The 21,183-nt window shown below is 40.0% G+C and overlaps 1 protein-coding gene across 2 annotated transcripts in view; it reads left to right on the forward strand.

The window, feature by feature from the left end:
• Nucleotides 1–6,548: 6,548 nt before the first annotated feature.
• Nucleotides 6,549–21,183, forward strand: part of mier2 (mesoderm induction early response 1, family member 2) — a 17,825-nt gene continuing 3,190 nt past the window's right edge. Inside the window, exons 1-8 of one of the 2 annotated variants that reach the window (XM_027290580.1) lie at nucleotides 6,549–6,766; nucleotides 7,909–8,075; nucleotides 8,934–9,047; nucleotides 9,160–9,271; nucleotides 10,180–10,259; nucleotides 11,086–11,155; nucleotides 11,285–11,433; nucleotides 11,797–11,878. In XM_027290580.1, coding sequence (XP_027146381.1) covers nucleotides 8,049–8,075; nucleotides 8,934–9,047; nucleotides 9,160–9,271; nucleotides 10,180–10,259; nucleotides 11,086–11,155; nucleotides 11,285–11,433; nucleotides 11,797–11,878 — 634 coding nt within the window. In that variant the 5' untranslated portion in view covers nucleotides 6,549–6,766; nucleotides 7,909–8,048. Of the gene's footprint in view, nucleotides 6,767–6,876; nucleotides 7,376–7,908; nucleotides 8,076–8,933; nucleotides 9,048–9,159; nucleotides 9,272–10,179; nucleotides 10,260–11,085; nucleotides 11,156–11,284; nucleotides 11,434–11,796; nucleotides 11,879–21,183 lie in introns of those variants that run through there. The other variant, XM_027290581.1, reaches the window with a different exon arrangement.

Consider the following 21,183-nt stretch of genomic DNA (forward strand, 5'->3'; position numbering starts at 1 on the left):
GGCTCTGTTTTTTGTCAATCCTTCCGTGTAAATCATATTTATTTTGAAAATATATAGAGGACAAATTAGTATTTAACCAGCCCCACACGCCCAGGCTTGACTGTTTTCTAAAATAACAAAGGAAACTCTGCAAACAATAACCAAACAGTGTGGAGCTACAGGTACAATGTTATTCCAACAGCATTTTAATGAATGTGTGCAGTCCACACTAATGGATTTTCACGAGGGCATTACAATTTGGTCTGTTTTTACAGCTACTGATCCAGAAACTGTAAATGTATCAGTGCTACATTATGTTTTGAAATTATATGATCAACACGATGAGCAGTGGCATACAAAAACATGTGCCACAGGATGACATTCACATGCACTGACATGACTGCAGGATGACTTACTCAATCTTCCCACTCACTAAATCAACCAATAGCACTTTACTGCGTGAGTGTATTTTAGCTGCATTACTCCATTTTAACTATTTGTGCACATGTATTTTCATTTTCATTTTTGATAAACAACTTTGTATATAGATGTGTGATTAATGTGGTAACTGTGTGCTCTTATGTGGTTTGAAGCATCAGTTTGTCATCATGGGTGAGCTGCAGTGGTTAATAAGTCCATGACCATGTATCGTGTGCTTCAGTGCTGACCAAAAAAATGCACATTGTCATGCCATTGTCAGGAAGTAGCTTGAGGAATGAGGAAATTCTCCTTCCTTCCATTCTTTTCAAATAGGTTGGTCAAATAAGGAACAACAATATATGTCTTTTGTTTGAACAAACATAATGAAATGACTCAGTTTTGATTGTGTGAAGAGCAAATAGAGTTATTTGGGTCAGATTGACCCAAAATTGACCCAAATTTATCTAACAAACTTTGCACCGCAAAGATGAACATTTTCCCATAAATAACATTTGACTAAGGTCGTCAGAAGAGTACGAAGGGTAGGAAAGAAGCCTAGGTACTTCAGATTTGACGTCAGACAGAAGTTTAAAGCCCAACAACATGGGCTTTAAACTGTTTTCCAACGTCAACTGGGCTGTGATAACATGTGTTGCTTGGTAACAGTGTAGCCAAATTTATAATTAAACAAACAAATCACAATCTTTTGTCACATATTACTGTAAACTAATGCACGGTGCCTGTGTTGTATAAAAAAAAAAATCACACCTGAGGTCGTGATGTTGTCCCGAATATCAGCACGGCAGTGATTCACTCGTTGGCATGAGGCTGCAGGTCGAGCGCCGAAGACAATCACTCACTCTCATGATATTGCTTAATTGTTTCATATTTTAACTTCTCCTCTGAAAGTTTGTCAAGAGCAGATTTTATCAGTGCTCTCGTACAGTACATAATTAGAGCAACGTTTAGTTATTTAATAACCTTTAACTACATAACATGCTTTTCCCTATTTTATCCTAGCACAAAAATGTACTCAACATGCATTAAGTCTCATTCGTCCAACAAACATTTCTTGTGGTTAGAGGGACTTAACATACTTCATAATCAGTGATAAAAAAGTGTCACGTGTGTGTGTGTGTGACACAGTGTGACACATAGGGCACCCCATTGGTTCACATGTCTTGGTGACATACATATGAGTGGCATCTCATTGTGGCAGAATCTTATGACAGTTCAGTGGGTGCCAAGGTGACTCACACACACACGCACACACATTTACGGGAATCTGGAAATCGGTCATCGATGAATCCGGGAATACATCAAATCTCTGTCCAGGTGAGCACATTGAGAAACTCTTGTTATGTAATATCATTTTTAACAGCAAACGTCTTCCTGTTTGCATTAATTTGCATTACATTTTATTTAAGAGCACTTTTTGTATTCAAAGAAAATAAAAAAAATACACTAAATACACATAAGACACAAGTTAACCATTAAAAGTCGTTTTTTTAGCATTTCTGTTAGGGATTTGAAGGTGGGTAGGTCTGTGCAGTCACATGTTTGTAGAGTGGGAGGAGGCACCTGTGGAGTAGGCTCTGTCGGCCCAGGTTCCTGTGTGGTGAGGTCAAGAGGTTTGCATTAGAGGAGCGGTGGCTGTAGGACGGTGTGATGGTTGAGCAGGTCTGTGAGGTAGGAGGAACCCACCATCATATCATCGGACACAATCACACATATCTCACAGCAGAGTTCTTCTTTTGTGTTGTTTGTTCTGTTTTTTGGGGGTGGGGTTTTGGTTTTGTATGTATTGCGTCTTTCTCTGGAACTTGATGTGGGCCTGTCAGTCAGATAAACAAAGCTTTCAGCTGAGTCTAGGGGAAGACAGACAGAATCTACAGTCAGGGCAGGATGAACTTCTGCACACTAATGAACAGTTTAAAATCTGAATGTTTACAGGACTCGGTTCATATTGACCTCAGTGTGTGCTCTGTGTATCTACAGTCCGTGATGCACAGGGATGTAACTATCACTGGGTCTAAAACCACAGCCTGAATAATGAAGACAGCCATGAAGGAATGTGCTATTTATGGGTTCTCACATTCACAATAACAGTATAACAAACCGCAGAACATACAGTACACAGTAAATATGGAACAAAGAGGGAGACAATGTGAGAGAAGGAGAAAAGATGGGGTGTTAATCCTCTAAGACAATAAGACTGACTGAGAAAGAGACATAAAGTCAGTCTGCTGAGCCTAATCTCTGCTTCACATCTGCCTTTCTACACTGGGGTAATGCTCCCTGCCACAGCAGGGTGTTATGGGTCATGGTTCAGTGCCCAGTTCCCCATGATGCACTGCAAATTCTGCTCTATAATCGGCACATCCAGAACATGTCCATACTGCACCCTGTGGACCAAAGTACTCACTACACCCATTCTATATTGTACTGTAATGATCCACACACACACATACACACACACACACACACACACACACACACACACACACACACACACACACACACACGAACACACACACATACATGATAATACACAGTCACATAAGATCAAGATTTGCTTTGGGAAAAGATTAGGCATACTTTTCATGACATAAGCAAAGCACTATACTATACATATTTATATCAAAACAATAGAAAAGTATGCAAGTTTCCACTTTAATCTGTTTAACCTCACGATGTTTGTGTCTGCTGAGCAGCCATTACTGCACAGGCTGCAGAAGAACTCCACAATCAGACCTCTTACTTAACTTAAGCCCTCACCAGCGACTATGCTATGAAGCTATATGATGCCAGGACAAACCACAAAACTCCTCCACTACCCAGTATTGTGCATAAATACTCAGCATATATCCTATACATATGTGTGTGTTGGGGAAACTGTATTTGCATCAGCTTCCTTTAGACAGTAGGACCATATTTTTAGGAAGTTCCTCATTCTACAACCATAGCTTAACTAATAGATTCACTCTTTTCTCCACATTTCATTCTTTGTTTCCCATTAAAAATGTTTAATTCTCATTTTTTCCTTAATCCTTTATTATTTATTGATGTTTTGATTTTTACACAGAGTATTTTATTTCATCACTGTACTTACTCAAAACTTTTCCTAAGCTTGTTTTTTTGCTTGTTCATTCTTGACGTTGACAATCATACAAAAACAATCCCTGTTCAGTGTTAACTGATTTGCTTTTTCCTGAGCTCTCAATCACAGCGTGCAGTGTTCATCAGTGGATGGAGTTTTCTCCGTTTACAGAGCTCAAGTGTTATGGTTTTAGCCATAGCGCATTTAAGAGTCCTTACCTGTGTTGTGTGATGGTTAAAGGCTCTCGAAAAAGCTTGTAAGTGGAGGATGAGTTGGCATTGTTTTCTCAAACTACTATTTCCGAGGTGAATGAATGTATTTTCATGTTTAACTTATGGACACTTAACACCAAAGTGCTATCTTCATGAAAAACGAGCAAATTCCTTTTGAAAAAACACGTAGTACTCACCACCAACAAAGCTTTACAAAAGAATTCAGTTGCTCTTTTTGTGAACAGCTTTCCTTATTCACACAAAACACACACAGTGTTGAAGTATATCTATTTCAACACTTTTCAGTGCCGCAAAGGGGAGTGCCCAGGCCTGTAATGATGATCCATACAGAGACCAAAACTAAAGTAAATAAATTACACACTGCGTCACCCCTTAAAAGTACGGTCATTTATAACAGTGAAAATTCTGTTGAAAACAGAAAATGTTGAATCATTTGTGCTTTTTTAACATTGTGTTCTTTCTTTGCTTTATTAGTTTATTTGTCACTTGAAGAATGCGATGGATATAAATGCTATCTTCACGAGAGCTGGGAACTCCACTGATGAAAAAACATGGACCTCAGAAAAAGCTTAAGTAGACCTTGAGATTGGGTCGTTCTATTGCTACTACCCCATTTTCCCTCACACTTATAGTTTTGTTAACAATCATATTGTATCTTGCATTTAAGAAGCAGTTTAGTGTAATTTATTTTTCCCTCTTTAGTAAATGGAAAATTGCTAACACCACTTTCCAAGCCTCTTATTTTATTCCCTTGTGACGTCCATTTTTACTGGAATGTGTAAAACAAAATTACAATACACTGCTAAAGTGTTGCACGTGCGCCTCCTTTCTCCTTTTGAAAAGCTCGAAACGCACAGTACTTCCACCAACAAAGCCTTACAAAAACATTGAACTGCTCTTTTTGTGAACAGCTTTTTTACTTCACACAAAACACATAAAACACACACACAGAGACACACACAGAGAGAGAGAGAGAGAGAGAGAGAGAGAGAGAGAGAGAGGAGTTAAAGACCTTGAAGAAACAAGAGACACAATAAAGTATCCTTGCTTGTACAGCCCTACTAAAACCCTTTGACATGGGGGTAATTAAAGAGAGTACAGTCTCTTGGTGCGTATTGATGGACCCTTTACATACTGTTCTGACCAGGTAGGTTTGCATCTAAACCTCTCACATCTGCACTTTGATATGAACTAAAATAATAAAGTACCCAGTTGTCCGATACAGCAGCCATATGAAGCACAAAATATTAGATTTGAACATTAATTTCAAAGCTGAAGTGTTTATATGTGCTGTAGTTTGCTACACAACTGACAGAAGTGAATGTTTGTCTACACAGTATACAGATCAGCAACTTTTTGTTGGCTACACACTGTGACAATTGTGTGACTCTGAATTGATTTCTAGAAGTTTACGTCTATTGTTCTGGACAGTATACCTTGTTTATCCTTTAGTGTTCAAATCTTTATTGTGCAATACTCTAAATGGTATAACCAATTAACCAGCTACACACCCACTGCATTGACGAAGGAAACATGGACATTCAGACCAGCTCACCTCTACTGCCCTACTCAACACAACACACCGAAGGATACACACCCAAAACACCTAATTATAACATTAATCCGTACAAAATGTCTATATACTAAGAACAGACCAAACCTGCACATGCAGTCACACTCTACCGACAAACAAAACGTGTTTTGTTCTGTTGTCTGTGTGGGTTAATCTTTTGTTGAACACGGACACAGTTCTTCTCTCTGTTTTACCTTTTGACACATGATGTTAAAAGGGGGGAAAGCTGGAAAAAAATGCAGTTAAAACACATCTGATTTACATTTTAATCTTAAACCTTTTTTTTATTATTGTTTTAAAGGTGTGTACTTAAACATCTGCATTATTAGTCCTAAATGATAAACATTTGAGTATGAAACACAAGAACATACATAGACATAACAATAAGCAAACATCATCTTAAAGAGAGAGGGTTGGTGTTTTGAAAATTAGGTTGAGTTATGTTGTAAAATACTTAAATGTCTAAACACTTTAAATTCAACAACATCAAGCTGAAATCAAAGTATGTCTACTTGAATACTTTTTCACTTGTGTATCTGTAAGATACAGATAAGGATGAACCAATTAAACTAAAGAAGATCTGATTTATATCAATCTACATATTGTGTACCAGAGGAAGAGGAAACATCTGAAATTATCCATAGGTTAATATTTGCTGTTTATTATGCAGTAAAAAAAAATGACAGTGACTCACCACTAACAAGTATTATCATCTATAGCATTGAAAGACTTTGAATTTTACAAGCTATGAGTTAAGAACATGTTATATTATTTAACATGGTTTTTTATTAGTTAATTTGTTACTTCAATGGTGTGGTAGATATAAATAACTTACTAACAAGAGTGATAAAAATATGATGTGCATTGGTTGTAGTTTTATAATAACACGTGTTGGTCAACAACTCTGCCTCTCCCTCTGCTATCTCTTGAAAGCTGTAAGCAGTCAAAGAGCCTTTACTCTTTATCTGTTTTGAGCATTTCATGTCCCCTCCCTCATTCACATATTCAGTAAAATACCTATAGACACCACTATGACATGAGTTTAACTTCAGTATTATATCAAGTGTTAACTGTAGTTAAAACACGGGAGACAGGACAATATTATAGAATAGGGCATGACCACTAATATATATTAAACATGAGTTTTAGTTTTAAAAGTGTTTTTAAAAATATAGATTTTCTGGAACTATGGGACAAAATATAGAAGTGATACCGAAAGTGGGAGGTAACTTATAAATAAAAAAAAAACAAAAAACATATGGGTAAATTCTCAGATGCCGGCTGTCAAGCGAGACTAAAATAGCATAATTACTTGGAAATCGTGGATATAACTGTGCACATACAGTCGCTGTATCACAGTCGCTGTTGCTGAATCGTTGCGGCAATAAACGGAGCTGTACAGAAGAGCAGACCTACAACATCCGGGCAATAGTAAGCTTGCGCAGAAACGGAATGGCGGAGGTAAGTGAGCAAAAACGAGGAATGTAATGACCCAAATAATAGAGAAACTGGACCGGATTTAAGTCTTGTGTCACTCCGTACGGTACACACGGCTGTCGGCGGTTTCGCCGGCCCGGTGAACGCCGCGTAAAAGACGGCTACGGTGCGCATTTTGACCGGGAAGCGGAGGAAGAAATGGAGAACCTCTCCAGCGTATCGCCTCTCTCCGCGTTCTTGGCTTTAAAGAGCCATTCCCTCTGCCTTCATAGTAAAAGCCGTAGAAACAATAGGGGAGCCCGGCGGGGTTTAACGACGGTGGTGCTGAACTATTTCAGGTGCGCCCCGCCGACGGAGTGGATTGAGTGGAAAAAAGTTAGGAGAGATGTCATGACTCGGCGGCGGCAAACTCCGACCGTCTCTTTCGGAAATATTGAGAACTAGTTTATTTCCTTCTTGTGCCACACTCGCAGTGAGCCGAAGAGAGGAAGAGACATTCAGCACCAAGTCACAGGAAAGCGCCCCTGGTCAGACAGACAGCACACGATGTGTTGGGAGAGGCACGCCGCATTAATATGTCGCTTTTTTCTGCAACTTTTGCAACTTTTTGGCCAAAGAATGGAGTCCCCAGAGGTATAATCTAATTCAATGAGTGGTGGCACTCTGTGTGAGCTAGGGTGGGATTGTTCACACCCTCCTGTAGCCTCTGCAAGTTTTTTCACTTATGCTCTTGTCTCTTGCGTATCTTCATCAGATGTCCCACGTGGACTTAAGTCTTTTAGCGCAAATCCTCCGTTAGAAAACGCGTTGACAGAGTAGAAAAATTAGATTTTAACAAAAATATTCTGCAGAAAGCTGTCTGATTATTATGTATAGATTTTAAAAAGTAAAAGTTACAACTGAGTGCAGTGTATGATCCTTTGAATGACCTCTGTCACTACAGGAGGTTTAATACTGTAAGTTGAGGTTGAAAAGTCAGGATCAGTCAGCTGATCTCTAATGGGATGAGTCGGGATCAGCCACTATCTGATCCCTCGTGCTGTTTGTTTGTATGTATGTGCACGTGTGCCGCAGAATGTGCTGCCACATTGTAGTACGCTCCTGTGCTGATGCTGTTTTACATGAATGTTTGTACAAATGTGTGTTTCTGTTTGTGTGTTGTGTAGGTGGGTGCAAAGCCCCTGAAGATAAGTGTGCAGGTTGTGGCCTAGTGGAGAGAAGACGAGGTACAGTGATGAAGGCCCTCGGCAGGAGAAGCAGAAGTGTTAACAGGCCTTAGAGGAGTTGGAGGAGAAGATTTTGCCCCATGAAGATGGCAGCGCAGCCCCACACTGTACGGTCAAATGCATCTATGTCTGTATATGTCAGCTATAGTGTCCATAACAAAATACTTTTCTTTGCTTATATGAAGACATTACTTATGACTGGATGTTTGCTAAATTATTATGCAAATAAATATATAAGCCAATCAGAGGGCCAAAATCTTTTGCCACCCCACGTAACTGAACGCAGAAACATTTTTTTTGGATCAAACAGATATAACTGGGTTTGTTTTCACGAAACCTCTTCCTGAACATTTCAGACCGAAATCCCAATTTACAGCATATATTCTAAACCTACTTGAAATCAAAGCTGAGTGTCTGAGCCCAAAGTAAGACCTGTTGCACTTACACACATGAAAGCAGCTCCACACTCCTCACAGTGTGAGCGTCTTGCCTCCTGTCCATTTAGGTGAAGTAATGCTCAAACAAAACACTGTCTAATCAGTAGCAGCAGTTTACGGTTACAATTCATTCCGGTCACAAAATGCAAAGCAAAGAAAGATATCTTCATTTTCTATCTATCTTCATCTTGACAAATGTGGCTAAATATTACATTCAAGAGAGTGGAAACACCCCCAAAAGCTGATAGAGGAAGTGATATAAACTCTTAGCTTTAGCTTCTCAAATCTCTTCTGGAATTTGCTCTGCAGAGATACAGCATAGTCAGATAGCATTTGTCCTTTGTGCTTCCCTAAATTGTTTGATTTTGATAATGTTTTGTCCATCTGACAGTGACTCTGCAAACTGAGTGAGAGCTACGGAGATATTTGGGCAAAAGCGTGTCCTTGGGATCATTGAACTGACATATGTGGAAGTAACCTAATCATTTCCCTCCACCTGTCGCTGTCTCCCTCTGTAACTGTTTTTAGGCCAGTGAGCATCCTTTGGAGGAGCTGCTGGCTCTGTACAGCTACACAGTGTCCGATCCAGAGAAGGAGACCTGTCACATGGCTGCCAGCCTGCCAGACATGACACTGGACAAGGTGAGATAAATGTCAAAAATACAGGGAACTGTTCATTTATTATATCTTAAGTGTATTCTGTTTTATTGCGTTATTTTCGACACTGTTCTTCTATTATCCGGGTCTTGTCCAGGATCAGATAACTGAGGACCTCTTTCCTGGGGATGAGGAAGAAGAATCGTCAGCTGATGATCTCACTCCCTCAGTCACCTCAAACACCTCAGAACTGCTCCGCCGCCTCCGAGGTATAGCGCAAACAAAGACATTTACTCATGATTATATGACATTTAAATGATCTCCCCACAAAAAGAAACATTAGAAAATGGAACTTCATGAATTAAATTCAAATGGAGAAGACCCATATTCACATTTGGGGCCTTTTTCTGATGAAGTTGTGTACAGATTTTCCTGAATCCTTTGTTGTCGTTTTTTTGTGGAATATCTTCCCATAGTTCAATTTTAAATCAGTGCTTTGCTGAGACTGCAGCTTGTTACTTACAGCTAGATGAAACATTCCAATAACATGACATGTCAGAGCTTATAATGTCAGGATATTACCTGAAATCTTTGATTTGTTTATGTCTGTGAAATTTGCTATGAGACCTTCAGGTGTGGCAGCATGTACTGCTTGATGTGTCTCTCTTCATATGACTGAAATCATGTCAAAGACATTCAAACAGCCATCGCCTGGTAGTGATTCTATTTGAACTGAGTGACAGCATCGGTGCTGAGTCCACAAAATATCATGAAAACTGAATATATGGCAGGTACGCTGCTCTTGGATCTTTTATGTATCCAGGAGAGATTGACTGAAGTTTCAGTTTCTTCAGGTAAAAGAGAAGACCACCGCTTTCCTCTTTGATTATTCTTTATTTTCTTGAATGGTTTATCCCAAATTGTATTTTATACTGAGTTAGATATATTGCATTTTTATCTTCATCATGTTCACCCTGTCACTTTCAGTGCTACCTATGGCTGTGTTGGTTGGGTTTCACTTGAGAAATACATTTTATCTCAATAGGATATACTTAGAACCTACTTAGCTGAGTAATGATTAATAATAAACAAAACAAAAAAAAACTGAGATATGGCATCACGAGTTTTGACCTAATCTTCTGACGTGTAGTGTGTGTCTCTGATGTTTTCTTGTCAGGTGGAGACAAAGACACATTAGTCAGCTCATCTGATGAGGACTCTGACAATGCCTCTATTCCCTCCAATGAAGAGCACAAGGTAAACCAGTGAGGGCGATAACACAGTCTCACAACCATTGGATATCTTTGAAAACAAACAAACGTTTATTCAGTTTAAGTAAGAGACATTAAGCATAGTGTACAATATGTTGTAGTGTGCATTTCTGTGGGAGGTAAAATCGCATCCTGAATCCTGTCTGCGTGACAGGAGATTTAAATAATCAATGAAGTTATGTTGCCTTTGTAAATGCGCACAACGTCTCTCTTATCGGGGAGACACTTCACCCTATTTCACCCACCCACAACTCATGCACTACTAATGGCACTGGTACTTTTTATGACTCAGCCTGCCCTGTACCTGCAGTCTGCACGTCATTGGTGTCTACGCTACATGCATAGTTAAAAGGACTATGAAAATGAATATTGAATGAACAAGGTAATGTATGTGAAACATCAATGCTTAGTAAAAAAAAAAAAAAGATGGTATAAATGTGCACAAAAAAATATTAGGCTCTCATGGGTCCATTATATTGCAAGATTAGCTGTGGACAGATACAGATACACATGGGCATACACACATGTCCAAACACATGATTACCTCCGGGGTTACGTCACCAACCTCAAGGACATGGGACCAGATTTCAGCTGATCAAAGCCTCATACAAGCCACTGATTTATTGTTTCAGGCCATCAAAAGATGCAGCACTTACAAATATTTTAACTGATGCAAGACTGAGAAAATACCACAGGGGACAACCTTTAAAATCAGTCTGTCCAAGAACCATACCACATGGCACAGACTTCAACAAATATCATATATGACACATTTTAGGTCTATAACAGACTGTGTCTGATTTGCTTTTCAGGAGATCATGGTTGGCTCTATGTACCAGGCAAAAATCCCTCCACTTGGTCCATATACTTACCAGGAAAGAGGTAAGCAACTGAAAAGCCCATATGTGGTGGAATGCTAGGTTAAGAACAAGTTTAACTGCTGTTTTATGGCGATAACGTCTAATGTTATTGTATCAACCTCATTCACTATACTTTTCTTTGCTCCTCTAGAGTACAGCAGCGAGGACCAGTTGCTGTGGAGGCCGGGAGTTCTGCCGGTACAGGACGTGGAGGAGTTCTTGCTGTATGCACAGAGGCCGCGTACCCAGGAGGGGGCAGCATGCACACGAACACAAGACACTGTCCGAGACAACGAACAGGTACAGTAACTGTAAATAGCTTGCCAGAAAACACTGTTATATATACTATTGCATCCCAGCTGTGTTGCTGACATTATTCTGATCAGTATTATGTACTTTAAATGTGTTGAAAGGAACTCATGGTCCTTGATAATTAGTTGTTGTCACAAACGGTGTCCCAATTGTCTCAAGGCCTGCGAATCAGTCTTATTTATCTGTGCTTAATGATTAACCTACTTCAGCTGCATAGGATTGATAATGGAACATTTGTAGTCATTCTTTGTTATTGAATGAACAAGAGTTGCTCTGTATTCCACTACATGTAAACACAGGTCAATAGGTTAATCTTTTGCCTCATCCTCCTCCTTTTCTCTTGATCCTTAGGCACTGTATGAACTAGTGAAATGCAACTACAATGCAGAAGAGGCGCTGAGACGATTACGCTTCAATGTGAAAGTGTTTAGTGGTAAGAATCTTCCTGTTGTCCTGCAGTATTTTTTTTCCAACCTGCTATTATACTTCTTTGTAATCCACTCAAAGAATCATTTGCCAGTGTCTTTAGTTACAGTGTATTTCACAACACTGAAGAGAGACTGTGCTGCATTGTGTGTCTCAAAATATTAGCTGCAGACGGGCTGAAGTTGAAATATTTGAGACGCTTGAGGCATGAAGACTTCACATCTCAAGGACAAGCCCGTGTTTTTCTTCAGGAAAGACTACACAACTGTTGCTTTCACGTTGTGCAAAAAGTTACGCATGACAAAATGGAAATCAGTCCTCCCTGCTGCTGTTGATATGGTTTGACTGATAAAGCAACTGCCAGCAAACTGAAAGCTGTCCCTCTGTCAAACCGTTGAATTTATTGTACATTTTTATACAGAAAATAGCAAGCTAATTGACAAGATCGGAGACATTTTGCTCTGCAAATGGATATCATAGCTGAAAGGAACAGAGGCTGTTTTTTTGTTTTTTTTTTAAACCACTGTTAGATTTGTTGATGCAGATGATTTGAAGGAGGATTATAGTCGATTTTTAATTTCTTTCACTTCTTTGAAAGAGGCCGATCTGAAATTGAAGGACTTTGCGGGGATCAGCACAGACGGGGCTCAGACAATAGCGAGAAAACTAGGGAGGCTCAAAGTGCTCATCAAGTGCGTTTCTCCCAGAGTGCAGTCAGTGGAGGCATTGTTTGATATAAAGAGATGCACTTGCATTCAACCAGCGTGGTCTTGAGTTCCAAATGGTAGGATGAGATTATAATCTTCTTGGAAGAAGAAGGGAATTAACTGTGTAAAGATACCAACTTCCTCATGAAGTGAAGTTTCAAGAACTCATTGAACTATATTTGCAGTTGCTGGGCACCAACACACACCTTCCATAGCTTGTAGATATATAGATCATAAAGAAACTAGAAATATTGGGACAGTGACTTAAAGGAGAATGTGAGCCTGAAGTGAATTATTGCGTTCAATAAACTGTAGAACACAGTGATTCTCTGTGTGAAAGCCCACATTTGTGCCCTACGAAAGCATTTTTGCTGGAGGGTACTGCAAAATTAGTCTATTTGATACCCCCTGTCAATGCTGCACCATCTGCTGACTCACTGGTGTTACCATAGGAGCTCTTATTCAGCAATGAAGCATTAGTTTAAATCCAAGACTTTTGCTGTAGTCTGGATTAAAATGGAAAAAAAACTACCTGGCCAGAAAACCCTGGTCTTACTCCCTTTCCCCGCATCTAACAGTTGTCTCAATCAAGACAAAGTTATGGGTCAAAACCAGACATTGAGTCACATTCTCAAAGCTTTGCTCAGGGATAATCTACAATACAAAGCTGTGGTTGCAATGCATTCACTCTAAACTCTTCTCTGTGGTTGTCCCCAAATGGTGGAATGACCTACCAGTGGCTACTAGAACAGCAACATCCCTTTCTATCTTGTAAAAACTTGTAAAAACCTTTGTGTTTTGAGAATGCTTCCCTGCCTAACAAAACTAACAAAACTAACAACTTGTTTTACCTTTTTACACAATGATGTTAAAACATGTGAAGGAAAGCTGGAAAAAAATCAGTTCAAAACCACATCTGATTTACTTTTACAACCTACTGTAAACGCATTTTTCTTACTTACGTAGTGGTTTCAATATAATGTGGTTACCTAAACATCCAGCATTATTAGTCCAAATGATAACCTAATTGCTCAGTTAACCCAAACAGAACTAAACATAGAGATACAATATAAAGGCAAAACCGTGATCTTAACGAGGAGAGTGGGGTTGTGAGCTTTATAGTTAAAAAATTATAGTGAGTTGCGATGTTGTATACACCATACTGTAAATCAAATCATCTAAACCACTTTCAATGCAACGCCATCAACTGGCAAGCCAAGTATGTCTACTGGTGACCAAAATACATGTGTTTTCATTTGTCGAGACATGTGGGTGTATCGTGTAATAGCAGATCCAGGGGAACCAATCCACACGTAAGAAGCTCTCGTTAATATCAATCTAGCATATGTGTACAGAGAAGAGGAACAATCTGAACAGCTAATACTAGGTTAATAGTTGCTGTTTATAGATATATGCAAGAAAACAAAATTACAGTGACATTTTGGTTTAATTTAAATTTTATAAACTATGACAGTTAAGAACAAAGGTTAAGTATTTTAACATTGTTGTTGTATTCATTCATGTTAGAGTCTTCAATGGTGTGGTCGAGATAAATAAACAACGTACTAACAAGAGGGATAAATATGAATTGCACTAATGGGATGTAGTTTTTAAATGAAGCACGGTTTGGTCAACAACTCGCCCTCCCTCTGTAGCCTCTTGAGAAGCTGGGAAGCAGTCAAGAGCCTTTACTCTTTATCTGTTTTGAGCATGTCATGTCCCCTTCCCTCATATCACATATGCAGGTAAAATAACTATAGACAACCTAGGACATAATTTATACTTCAGTATATATCAAGTGTTAACCGGTAGTTAAAAACAGCGGAGACATGGGCAATATTATAGAATAGGGGATGACCACTAATATATTATAACATGAGGTTTGAGTTTTTAAAAGTGTTGTTTAAAAGATATAGATTTCATGGAACTATGGGACCAAATATAGAAAGGGAATACGACGACAATGGGAGGTACTTCATAAATAATACAAAAAAACAAAAAAATATGGTAAATTCTCAAGATGGCCGGCTGTCACAGCGAGACTAAATAGCATAAGTACTTGGAAATCGTGGATATAAACTGTGCACATACGTCGCTGTATACAGTCGCTTTTGCTGAAATCGTTGCGTCGGCAATAACACGGAGCTGTCAAGAAGTAGTTCAGACCACAACAGTCCGGGCAATAGTAAGCTTGCGCAGAAACGGAATTGGGCTGAGGTAATGTGAGCAAAACGAGGAATGTAAGTGACCGCAATAAGAGAGAAACTGACGCGGATTTAAGTCTTGTAAGTCTGGTCACTCCTCGTACACACGGCTGTCGGCGGTTTCGCCGGGCCCGGTGAACGCCGCGTTAAAAGACGGCTACGGGTGCGGCATTTGAGACCGGGAAGCCGGAGGAAGAAAGGAGAAACCTCCCAGCGTATCGCCCTCTCTCAGCGTTCTTTAGGCTTAAAAGGAACTGCCATTCCCCTCTGCCTGTCATAGTATAAAGCCGTAAAACAATAGGGAGCCCGTCTGGGATTTGAACGACGGTGGTGCTGAACTAATTTCAGGTGTGCGCCGCCGCCGATCAGTGGATTGATGGAAAAAAGTTAGGAGAGAATGTAATGACTCGCGCGGCAAACTCCGCGCCGTCTCTTTCGTCCGAAAGAGTTAGAGAAACGAGTTTATTTCCTTCTTGTCCACAACTCGTCAGTGAGCCGAAGAGACGGAGAGACATCACATACCACAAGCACAGGAAAGCGCCCCTGGTCAGAACAGACACACACGATGTTGTTGGGAGAGCACCCGCATTAATATGTCGGCTTGTTTTCTGGAACTTTGCAACTTTTTGGCCAAAGAATGGAGTCCCCCAGAGGTATAATCTAATTCATGAGTGGTGGCACTCTGTGGTGCGCTAGGGTTGGGTTGGTTACGACCCTCCTGTAGCCTCTGCAAGTTTTTTCACTTATGCTCCTTTGTCTCGTTGCGTATCTTCATTCAGTCATGTCCCACGTGGACCTAGTCTTTTAGCGCAGACTGCCCTCCGTTAGAAACGTGTTAACAGAGGAGAAAAATTTGTTTTAAGCAAAAAAAAAATATATTCTGGCAGAAAGCTGTCTGATTATTTATGTATAATTTTAAATTAAAAATAAAAGTTACAACTGAGGTGCAGTGTAAATGATCCGTTTGGAATGACCTCATGTCACTACGAAGAGTTTATACTGTAAGTGAGGTTGAAAAGTCAGATCAGTCCAGCCTGATCTCGAATGGGATGAGTCGGAGGTCAGCGCACTATCTGGCCCTCGTGCTGTTTAGTTTGTATGTATGGTGCACGGTGCCCGCAGAATGTGGCTGGCCACATGTGGAAGTACGCTCTGTGCTGATGCGTTTTAGCATGAAGTTTGTAACAAATGTGTGTTTCTGTTGTGTGTTGTGTAGGTGGGTGGCAAGCCCCTGAAGATAAGGTGTGCAGGTTGTGGGGCCTAGTGGAGAGAAGACAAGGTACCGTGATGAAGGCCCCGCGGCAGGAGAAGCAAAGTGTTTAACAGGCCTTAGAGGAGTTGGAGGAGAAGATTTTGGGCACCATGAAGATGGGCAGCGCATCCCCACACTGTACGGTCAAATGCATCTATTGTCATGTAAATTCAGCTATATTGTCCATAAGCAAATATGCTGTTCTATTGCTTATATGAAAGACATTCCTTATGACTGGATGTTTGCTAAATTATTATGCAAAATAAATAATATAAGCCAATCAGAGGGCCATAATCTTTTGCCACCAGCCATGTAAACTGAAGCGCAAAGTTTTGTTTGGGGGGGATCAACCGAGTATAATTGGGCTTTTGGGTTTTCATCATCGCGAACCTGCTTGCCTGAAAATTTTCAGACCGAAACCAATCCCAATTACACATATATTTCTAACCTGACTTGAAATCAAACTGAGTGTCATTTCCCAAGTAAGACCTGTTCACTTACACAAACCACATGAAAGCAGCTCCCCACTCCCACAAGTGTGGCAGACGTCTTGCCTCTTGTCCATTATTAAGGTGAAGTAAGCTCAAACAAAAACATTGTCTAATCAGTACAGGCAGTTAAACGGTTTAAAATGATGTCGCGCGTCACAAAATGGCAAAGCAAGAAATATATCTGTCACTTGGACAAATGTGTTCTAAACTTTACATTCAAGAGAGTGGAAACACCCCCAAAAGGTGATAGAGGCAAGTGATATAAAACTCGTTAGCTTTAAGCTTCTCAATCTCATCTGGAATTTGCTCTGGCAGAGATACAGCATAGGCAATAGCATTGGTCGCTTTGGTGGCTTACCTCCCTAAATTGTTGATTTTGAAAGTTTTGGTCCCTTGGACAGTGACTCTGCAAACTGAGAGGACACGAGATATGGGGCAAAAGCATGTCCTCTCGGTATCATTGAACTGACATAGTGTGGAAGTAAACCAATCATTGCTCCATCCACCGGTCGGCTGACCCCTCTGTAATGTTTTTAGGCCAGGTGAGAGTCCTGTGAGGAGCTTGCTGACGGGCTCTTAAACACACACATGTGTCGATGCACAGAGAAGAGACCATCTGTCACATGGCTGCCAGACCTGCAGAACTGACACTGGACAAAGGTGGATAAGTCCAAAAATACAAGGGAACGTGGTTAATTTGATTATATATCTAGATGTATTCTGTTTTTAATGTGGCATTATTTTTCGACACTGTTCTTCTATTATCACGGGTCTTGTCCAGGATCAGATACTAATAGGAACCTCTTTCCCTCGGGAGAGTGAGGAAAGAAGAACCGCGCAGCTGATGATCGCACCATCCAGTGCACTCAAACACCTCAAGACTGCTCCGCCGCCTCCAGGTATCCGGCAACAAGATATGTACTCATGATTATATGACATTTAAATGTCTCCCCAAAAAGAACATTAGAAAGGGAATCTCATGAATTAACATTCAAATGGGAGAAGAACCCCCATATTCACATTTGGGTGCTTTTTCTGTGAGTTTGTACAGATTTTCCTGAATCCTTTGTTGTCGTTTTTTTGTGTGAATATCTTCCCATAGTTCAATTTTAAAATCAGTGCTTTGGCTGAGACTGGGCAGCTTGTTACTTACAGCCTAGATGAACATTCAAATACATGACATGTCAGAGCTTATAATGTCAGGATATTACCTGAAATCTTTTGATTTGTTTTGTATCTAGAAATTTGCTAATGAAACTTCATGGTTGACAGCATGTGTCTGCTTGATGTGTCTCTCTTCATATGACTGAAATCATGTCAAACATTCAACAGCCATCGCCTGGTAGTGATTCTATTTGAACTGAGTGACAGCATCGGTGCTGATCCACAAAATATCATGAAAACTGAATATAGGGCAGGTACGCGTGCTCTTGGATCATTGATGTATCCAGGAGAGTTGACCGCTCTTGATTATTCATTTATTTTCTTGGATGGTTTTATCCCACAATTGTATTTATACTAAGTTAGATATATTGGCATTTTTCATTTCCATCATGTTTTCACCCTGTCTTTCTATCACTTTCAGTGCTACCAAATGGCTTGTTGGTTTGGGTTTCACCTTGAAAAATACAATTTTCTCAATAGGATATACTTAGAACCCTACTTAGCTGAGTAATGATTAATAATAAACAAAACAAAAAAAAAACTGAGATATGGCACCAAGAGTTTTGACCTAATCTCTGACGTGTAGTGTGTGTCTCTGATGTTTTCTTGTCAGTGGAGACAAAGACACATTAGGCTCACTGATGAGGACTCTGACAATGCCCTCTATTTCCCTCCAATGAAGAGCACAAGGGTAACCAGTGAGGGCGATAACACAGTCCACAACCATTGGATAGTCTTTGAAAACAAACAAACGTTTATTCAGTTTAAGTAAGAGACATTAAGCATAGTGTACAATAGTTTGTAGTGTGCATTCGTGTGGGGGTAAAAAGCATCCTGAATCCTGTCGCGTGAGCAGGAAGATTTAAATAATCAATGAGAGTTATGTTGCCTTTGTAAATGCACACAACGTCTCTCTTAGGGGAGACACTTCACCCTATTTCACCCACCCCAAACTCATGCACTACTAATGGCACTGGTACTTTTTATGACTCAGCCTGCCCTGTACCTGCAGTCTGCACGTCATTGGTGTCTACCTCAGACAATGCATTCAAGGACTATGAAAATGAATATGAATGAACAAGGTAATGGTATGTGAAACATCAATGCTTAGTAAAAAAAAAAAAAAAAAGATGGTATAAATGTGGCACAAAAAATATTAGGCTCTCATGGGTCCATTATATGCAAGATTAGCTGTGGACAGAGTACAGATACACATGGGCATACACACATGTCCAAAACACATGATTACAATCCGGGGTTACGTCACAACCCTCAAGGACATGGGACCAGATTTCAGCTGATCAAGCCTCATCAAGCCACTGATTTATTGTTTCAGGCCATCAAAGATGCAAGCACTTACAAATATTTAACTGATGCAAGACGAGAAAATACCACAGGGGACAACCTTTAAAATCAGTCTGTCCAAGAACCATACCACATGCACAGACTTCAAACAAATATCATAATGACCTTTTAGTCTATAACAGACTGTGTCTGATTTGCTTTTCAGGAGATCATGGTTGGCTCTATGTACCAGGCAAAAATCCCTCCACTTGGTCCATATACTACCAGGAAAGAGGTAAGCAACTGAAAACCATATTGGTGATGCTAGGTTAAGACCAAGTTTTAACTGCTGTTTTTGGGCGATAACGTCTAATGTTATGTATCAACCTCTTCACTATACTTTTCTTTGCTCCTCTAGAGTACAGCACAGCGGACCAGTTGCTGTGGAGGCCGGGAGTTCTGCCGGCGTACAGGACGTGGAAGAGTTCTTGCTTGTATGCACAGAGGCCGCTTACCCAGGAGGGGGCAGCAATGCACACGAACACAGACACTGTCCAGACAAAAACGAACAGGTACAGTAACTGTAAAGCTTGCCAGAAAACACTGTTATAAATACTATTGCATCCCTGGTGTGCTGACATTATTCTGTCAGTATTATGTACTTTAAATGTGTTGAAAGGAACTCATGGACCTTGATAATAGTTTGTTGTCACAAACGTGTCCCAATTGTCTCAAGGCCTGCGAATCAGTCTTATTTATCTGTGCTTATGATTAACCTACTTCAGCTCATAGGATGATAATGGAACATTTTGTAGTCATTCTTTGTTATTGAATGAACAAGAGTTGCTCTGTATTCCACTACATGTAAACACAGGTCAATAGGTTAATCTTTTGCCTCATCCTCCTCCTTTTCTCTTGATCCTTAGGCACTGTATGAACTAGTGAAATGCAACTACATGCAGAAGAGGCGCTGAGACGATTACGCTTCAATGTAAGAGTGTTAGTGGTAAGAATCTTCCTGTGTCCTGCAGTATTTTTTTCCAACCTGCTATTATACTTCTTTGTAATCACTCAAAGAATCATTTGGCCAGTGTCTTTAGTTACATTGTATTTCACAACACTGAAGAGAGACTGTGCTGCATTGTTGTCTCAAAATATTAGCTGCAGACGGGCTGAAGTTGAAATATTTGAGACGCTTGAGGCATGAAGACTTCACATCTCAAGGACAGACCGTGTTTTTCTTCCAGGAACTACACAACTGTTGCTTTTCACTTGGTGCAAAAAGTTACCATACAAATAATCAGTCCTCCCTGCTGCTGTTATATGTTTGTTATAAGCAGCACCCCAACCTGAAAGCTGTCCCTCTGTCAAACGTTGAATTTATTGTACATTTTTATACAAAATAGCAGACTAATTGACAAGATCGGAAGCATTTTGCTCTGCAAATGGATATCATAGCTGAAAGGAACAAAGGGCTGTTTTTTTGTTTTTTTTTTAAACACACTGTTAGATTGTTGAGGCAGATGTTTTGAAGGAGGATTATAGTCGATTTTTAATTTCTTCACTCTTTGAAAGAGGCCGATCTGAAATTGGAAGGACTTTGCGGGGATCAGCACAGACGGGCTCAACAATACGAGGAAAACTAGGGAGGCTCAAGAGTGCTCATCAAGTGGCGTTTCTCCCAGAGTGGCAGTCAGTGGAGGCATTGTTTTTATAAAGAATGCACTTGCATTCAACCAGCGGTGGTCTTGAGTTCAAAATGGTAGATGAGATTATAATCTTCTGGAAGAAGAAGGGAATTAACTGTTGTAAAGATACCAACTTCCTCATGAAGTGAGGTTTCAACAAGAACTCATTGAACTATATTTGCAGTTGCTGGGCACCAACACACACCTTCCATACCTTGTAGATATATAGATCATAAGAGAACTAGAAATATTGGGAAAGTGACTTAAAGGAGAATGTGAGCCTGAAGTGAATTATTGCGTTCAATAAACTTAGAACACAGTGATTCTCTGTGTGAAGGCCCACATTTGTGCCCTACGAAAGCATTTTTGCTGGAGGTACTGCAAATTAGTCTATTGATACCCCCCTGTCAATGCTGCACCATCTGCTGACTCACTGGTGTTACCATAGAGGCTCTTATTCAGCAATGAACATTAGTTTAAATCCAAGACTTTTGCTGTAGTCGGAAAATGGAAAAAACTATC

This window comes from Larimichthys crocea, chromosome XVII, assembly GCF_000972845.2.
Source record: "Larimichthys crocea isolate SSNF chromosome XVII, L_crocea_2.0, whole genome shotgun sequence".
NCBI lineage: Eukaryota > Metazoa > Chordata > Actinopteri > Sciaenidae > Larimichthys > Larimichthys crocea.